This window comes from Carassius auratus, chromosome 29 (assembly GCF_003368295.1).
Source record: "Carassius auratus strain Wakin chromosome 29, ASM336829v1, whole genome shotgun sequence".
NCBI classification, from domain to species: domain Eukaryota; kingdom Metazoa; phylum Chordata; class Actinopteri; order Cypriniformes; family Cyprinidae; genus Carassius; species Carassius auratus.
The window spans coordinates 7,110,127-7,117,138 of record NC_039271.1 but is presented as its reverse complement, the minus strand read 5'-3'; the positions used below and the strand labels follow the sequence as shown (position 1 = coordinate 7,117,138).

The 7,012-nt window shown below is 36.7% G+C and overlaps 1 protein-coding gene and 1 long non-coding RNA gene across 3 annotated transcripts; both read right to left on the bottom strand.

The window, feature by feature from the left end:
• Positions 1-200: 200 nt before the first annotated feature.
• ifrd1 (interferon-related developmental regulator 1) lies at positions 201-5,742 on the bottom strand. Of its 2 annotated transcripts, none has more exons than XM_026209318.1 (12): positions 5,516-5,742; positions 4,066-4,170; positions 3,857-3,935; positions 3,611-3,735; positions 3,350-3,507; positions 3,212-3,262; positions 2,428-2,606; positions 2,177-2,285; positions 1,113-1,247; positions 896-1,024; positions 719-814; positions 201-615 (listed from the first exon to the last, which is right to left on the bottom strand). In XM_026209318.1, exons 1-12 carry the CDS (start codon positions 5,544-5,546, stop codon positions 529-531), a joined length of 1,284 nt encoding a protein of 427 aa, XP_026065103.1. In that variant the 5' UTR covers positions 5,547-5,742; the 3' UTR covers positions 201-528. The 2 variants fall into 2 exon arrangements, with proteins under 2 accessions (XP_026065103.1, XP_026065104.1); XM_026209319.1 differs by lacking the exon at positions 5,516-5,742 and adding an exon at positions 5,308-5,509.
• On the bottom strand, positions 4,448-5,408 carry LOC113047929 (uncharacterized). Its single transcript, XR_003276367.1, has 2 exons — positions 5,285-5,408; positions 4,448-4,950 (listed from the first exon to the last, which is right to left on the bottom strand). It is a non-coding gene; the product is annotated as an uncharacterized LOC113047929 (long non-coding RNA).
• Positions 5,743-7,012: the final 1,270 nt, after the last annotated feature.

Below are 7,012 nucleotides of genomic sequence, written 5' to 3'. Positions count from 1 at the left end.
AAAACAGTAGATGGCTATTTCAGCTTCAGTGAATCTGTGTCCATGGCAACTGTGAAGCAAACAAGTGCACAGATTCCATGAAGTGCAGAGGAGGTTCAGGATGTCTGATGTAACCATTTCTTTGAGAGTTCATGGCCTCTCGTCTTATTAAAATGAGTCATCCATAATTATGAGAGATACTGAAGAAAACAAACCAGGACTTTTGAACAGGAGGCATCAACATTTTTTTTAATGTACAACCTAGTCACTACAGTACAGCCCATCGTGACATCACTCAAATACTGTGCAATTCATAACATTACAGGACCTACAACTACACAAACAACAGAAAACATTATCTGATGTTGACCAACCCAACACCATTTACATATAAACTCAAGTTAGAGTCAAAGAAAAATGAGTGAATTTATAGATAGCAAATATTAACATTTAACATAGATGTATATAAACAGAGACCATGTTAGGAATGCAAATAATCATAAGAGTTAAATGCAAGATGAAAAAACAAATAATGAGCTTTACAAAAATTTAAAACTCCCCAACATCCACTCTTTTGTCCCGAAACTTGCTCCTGGCCTTGGTACGAGCTTTAAACGCAGCTGCATTGTAGAGGTGCTGAACAACAGAACAATAGCATTCATTTACGCAACAATCAAAACTTTGAATTTTTTTAATATATCATAAATAAAAACGCATAGAAAATAAACTGCTTTCCTACCCTCTCCAGTCTGGAGCTCTTCATGGCTTTCAGAGCAGCAGAATCGATCAACATGGGTGGTCCCAGCTCAAACACGTCCCTTATAAACTCGTTTGACTGTGGCCAGAAAATTAAACTTCAATAAATCACTTCAAAGATCCCTTTTTTGGATCTATTCGCAACATCTGAGAGCTTTACCTGTAGATGGTAGTTCATCCCAGAGCCAACAAACTCTCTGAAGGCGTCATAAGTCCTCTTCTTCACCCAGCTGTCAATGACCATTCGCTCTGTTGCGAAGCGGATTGTCTCGCTCTGAAAATCCCCTTCCTGTTCCAGACACAGAAGAGAGGTCAGGGTCCGAACTGCAGCACTGATGAGTCTGTCAACTATGACAACTGTTTACATCCTCTCTCACCTCTACGGCCTTAAGGACATCTCTGAAGACGGATCTTTGCTTCCTCTTATCAGTCTTGGCTCTGTGTTTGTTGCAGTCAGTGGCTAAAGCATTCAGCTGCTCACACAACGGCTCCCAGCCATCATAATCAAACTCCTGTGAAGATACAAATCATATTATACTAGGAACTAAATTATTAAAATAAACATTCTAAATAAAAACTTATACAAATTACATTGTTATTTGCAAAGTAATTTACTAAGCTATTAAAACCATTTTATTGAAAGTTAAATACTTTCATGCATTTCATTACTTTATGAATTAATGCATATTATTATTGATATGGTAACACTTTAGAATAAGGTTCCATTAATGTTAGTTAACTACTTTAGTTAAAATGAACTAAGCAATAACAATCCTTCTAAAAGAATTTATTAATCCTAGTTATTGTTAATTTCAACATTTACTAATGCGTTATTCCAATTAAAGTTGTGCATGTTCACATTAGCTAATGCACTGTGAACTAAACTAACAATGAACTAACAATGAATAACTATTTAAATTTACTAACATTAACAAAGATGAATAAAGAGTAATAAATGTATTGTTCATTGTTTGTTCATGTTAATTAATACATTAATGGAACCTTATTCTACAGTTTTACCATATGCATTTAATAAATTGAATATTTAATACTTAATTAAATATTTCATAATTACATTCAACTTTAAAATATTTAGCAATTAAATCAATTTTATTAATATTATTTTGTACTATCCTATTTTTAATACATTTTAATAAAATCATTTTTTAAGTTGCATAATCACTTCATAAAATTAATTTGTATTAAATATCTAAACATTTTAATACTTTAAATAGAACACTTAAAATATTTTCAAATAAATTATTGATTAATAAAATATTAAATACATTAAAACTATTCTTTTATCAAATACACTATTTAAAAATGCATTTAAATTTAAATAATGAAATTCGTGAAATCATTGATTAAATATTTTAATAATATGATTGAATAAAACGCTAAATAAATGTGTAGAATTGTATTATAAATACTAACAACTTACAGGGTCAACATCTCTGATGAGCTCAAACAGAAGGGCGATGGTCTCCCCAGCAGCAATCCTCATGTTGACGTTGTCATTCTCCAGCAGACGTGGAAGTTTAGCGAGATGTCTGAAAACAATAGCACATCAATATTAGGATAAACCTAGGAGGAGGTTGTACCTTAGTTGTAGGTTCCAATGTCTCCTTCAAGATCAGTTCGTGAATACCATCAAGGATCTCTGGCCTAATAACAGTGTTTTCCTACACTTACTTTTGTGCAATGACTCTGATATGGCTGCCGGTGCAGATGGTAAGCAGCAGGGCCCAGGACAGGAGAGCGTTTGTGTGGAGCTGCGTGGTTTGAGGATTCACAGAAGGTCTGCTTCCATCTTCCCTGACATACGAACGAGTGAAGAGGCTCTCAAAACACTCCATAGTGGCATACACATCCTGGAGGTGACACAAACATCAGGTCTGAATCAATCCTGAAAGCCTCGGAGGCATCAACAGGTCTAAGTGCAAGGAAGAACTACTCAACGCATGCTTACGGTTAACCTGGGAACCACTTTGACTGGATCAAATTAATCAAAATCAATCAGATTTGAGAACCAGCTCAGCGGAAATTCAAAGATCTGTTTCAACTCTGATGATTTTCATGATGGTTGGTTGGTGTTTTAATGCCATGCCAGGTTCCTTGGCTATTTTCATTACAGGCAACAAGTTCAAATGCTATAAAACAGCAATACAAAAAGCTAATAAAGGGGTTTAAAAGTTTATTTTGGATAAAAACCCTTTTCCATGGATTCAAGGTGGACTCATTCAAAATGATTTGAGGAATAAACCAGCACGATTTGAATGAACGGCCATTGTGTTGACAAAATCTGCAGATATAGTCTGTTAAAAAAAAATTCCACAGAAAACAATTTTACAATATATGGGTTTGAAATTACATTGTCAATAATTTTCTCTCTTTCGTTTAGAAGTAAAACAACGGTTTAAGACTGACGTCCACTTGAAAGTTAAAAACAGTACAAAAGGTTTACAGCCAAACTTACCATGATATCATCTTCTGCTACAAGAGTGCAGAGGCCTAGACTTGTAGCACACTAGAAAAAGTCGAGATCAACAGATTGTTAAAGATTGTAAAATCATTTTAATTCTTCAAGGTGCAGTAGAGGAGCATGACCGCTTACAGCTTGTCTGGCTTGAATATTAGCTGCTCCATCGTTGAGGATGGTCTTAAATACGGGTTTAAGAGTCTTAAAAACCTCTTCGCTCTCAATCCCAGACCCCAGCTGGATGCACAGGAGACACGCTAGCGAGGCTGCAGCACACTGCTCCACTCCTTTACCTGGTTAAAAAGTGCAAACATCCAACTCAACTTTTCGCACTGATGTCATAACATCTTAAGAGAAGTTTAATTCCAACTATACAAAATCTCAAATGAAGCCAACCTTTCTTCAAGCAGCGTTCAATGCTGTCAGTGATGGTCATCCTTCTCTCGGAAATGAATTCGTAGAGGATTTTGGTTGCCATTGCAGTCTTTAGTCCATCAAGGGCACCTTGTCTGGTCTTGGCACTAGAAAGGGAGCATAATTACTTTAATATTACAGACTGCTGCAGGCTTGAGGTTTTAGCAGAAATGGATTATTCTGAACAATCAAGCACAGTTGAGGTCAGAAATCCAAATGAACACAAACCTCTTATCCACCGTGCTGTCGATGTACACCTTCAGTTTGTACTGGAAGTCCTCCTGAGCCATTTCTTCAGTTTCACCAGCTGTCAAATAGGAAGAGAGCTAATCATAAATGTTGCTTTCTTCTCAGATAAAGCTCTACACAAGAGCTCATTCATCCTTTGCATTACACTGTAGTGTAAAAAACAAAAACAAGAGCCTGTGAATACCCACCTTCCTCTGCTGCACTGGTTCTTTCACTGAGGCTGCTGCAGTGACTGAGGGTCTCAATAGATGCATCTTCATCACTGAACGGCTGGACATTCCCCGGTTGTCCCCCTGCAAAAACAGATGAACTATAAATCACTTCATAAAAACTTCACTGCAAAGCTGCATTATAGCATGAATCTGGATCGGTTAGAGTTTTCAGTGTCACTTTTTCCTTCAGAAATAATTTTCATATGCTGATTTGATGGTCGTTTCTGGAAAATAAATATATAAATAATTGTTTGCTTTGCTTAATATTTTTCTGATGAATTGTTAGTTGAAAAAAAAATAGCATTTAGTTTAAATGGTTTTTTTGGCCTTGACCATCAGTTTTGATCAATTCAGTGTATCCCTTAATTTTTTTTTTTTTTTTTAAAGTGTGTTTTCCAACTAATTTAAGGTGGTCATATGACATGGGAATGACCTTATACAACCATTGCATTCCTTAATGAGTGTACATAATGATTTAGCCTGGCGTCTGCAAAAGGTACTAAGTGTCAGAAGACAAACAAAACTGCCACTGTGTGGGATTTCTCAGACAAAAGCAAACATTTCTTGCTTTAAAATAGTACAGCAGAGTTACAATAAAACAACATGTGGGATAGTGTGAAGGACCACAGCAGGCTGCCAGTACACAAAGTCTCTTCTCCTTCTCGAAGGCCTGGGCAAATCCAGCGAGCAGATGGGATGAGAACATTTAATAACACACTACAGGCTGATTTATGCACGTCTACAGTTGAAAAAAAAAAATTGGACTTCGTGTTCCTGGTTCCTTCTTCCTATCCTCTATTTGGTCCCAAACAGGCCTGTGTTATGTAAGAAGGCTAATGTGACCACATGGCCAGAAATAACCTAAAACACACACATTGACAGCTGAAAGTTAACACAGAATATTACAGCAGCTTCCTCCTATTGACATTTCTCATAACAAATTCGATTTTATATAATATCTTAACATTTATTAATCTTAAGTCATAATATTTTAACATAAATGATCAAAGTTGATTGTTGTTTTGATATTAATCCTGTTATACTACATGATAACCATATTAGTTTATTCCATGTTAATCTTTGGTCGTTTGATAAATTTAATTAATCTGACAAACGTTTTATATTAGACCTTAGTATTTAAAACTAAACAACGGTCCATTAAAAACAAATACCACATTTAGAAACTCCAACGTACATTTTCTGCTTTCCATGACTCACATTGTGTATTATTCTTTTGTTTGGGTCAAAAGAAAGACACTCCTGGCTGTCAACCAATGCGGGTCACGTAGTGATGGGAGTTGTAGTTCTCTTCCTTCTATTTCATTACGCGGTCGATGTGTACTAAACTACAAACCCCAGAATCCCTTTTGCGGCTGAGGCCGCTAAAAAAACAACCGGTCATTTCCAGATATTCCATCCTACTTACCTCTGCCGCTCCTTTTCTTGGTCCGTGGCATTTTGCTTAAATTAGTAGTTCCGTGCCTAAAATCAACCAATACTCGACCAGTTTTTACTATAATGTCTTTTCAGTTGAGTATATTCCAGTGGCACAGTGAAAAGGAAAGAATTAAAAGCGATTCCGGTGTTAGACTTGGAGCGCGTGCGATACATTTTCCCTCTCAAACTAGGGCTGCGTCAGCGCGCTGCCGCCAAGCACTTTTATACGACCGATGGTGACGTACTTAAAAAGGCGTTACCTCACGCGGACCTGGAGACAGTAGGACCAATCACGTTTGAGGATGCGCCGACGTCATCACATATGACAGACTTCCGCCTGGTTTGTATTGCTTTTGTCACGTCCTCATGCGGGTTCTTATGTGTGCACGTTGCAAGTACAGCTCGTGTAATGCTGAGTTATTATCCTTTATATTACTATTATTATGTGTTACTTAATACTTTGCATGATTTTATCATGTGCAGTGATTTTTGTTTATTATATTTGATCTTATATATGAAGTTAACATTAAACTTTTTACCATGCATTAATCATTATAAAATACTTCAAATACTTCAAAATACTTCATTATGTTTCACAATATTTCAGAAATGCCCTTTACGCATAGTTTTTACCTTCCAGACATGAGTGGCATGCCTGTATATGGACTATTGGAGGTTTTTAATCATACAAATTTAGAAATAAACCATTGATTTTAACTGGGTTATTAACTTAAAATCCAACTGAAATCAAAAATTACCATATTTACTTTGATCGTATATTTAATTGATCGTTTTATGGTGAACATTTATCCATGCAAGTCAATAATCCACACAAAAAAATGTTTTGGCTCTTTAATCTTTAATCAAAATCTGAATCGGTTTCAAAATCGGTTTGGGTGTCTGCTTAGCATCCGTGATCAGGCCCCTCCAACTGACAGTAGACAGGCTGCCTGTGTGTTTGTGAGCACGGACAGCACGTGAAAGGAGAGATGGCGAGGAGGTGTATTTTTCGGTTGTGGCTCTCATGAAACACTTTTCCCATTCCCCTAAAATTCCCTTGTTACAGTCCCCATTCCCCTAAAATTCCCTTGTTACATTCCAGATGGCTCGAATTTGTACATTTCGAGGGAGGAGGGATAACAGAGAGGTCACAGATGTGCTCGAAGCACTTCACGCGTGAATGCTTAAAAAGTTGGACAGAACACGAAATGGGGTTTGTAAGATATCTGTCATTAACAGATTACGCGGTCCCGTCAGTGTACACCGTTGGTACCTCACAAAGTTTGGCGGTAAGTGGAACTAGCTACAACAAAACTCTTGAGACGTTGAACATCATTCAGGGCTGCCAACATAACTTTTCTAGATCCAATCAGGTGCTAGTTGGAAAATAAAGCCACGCCCAATATTTTTCATCATTTAGTATTCCGTTTCTCTTGGAAATATGTCACAACACTGGAGAAAAGTCGTTTGCAACTTCCGGTTCACG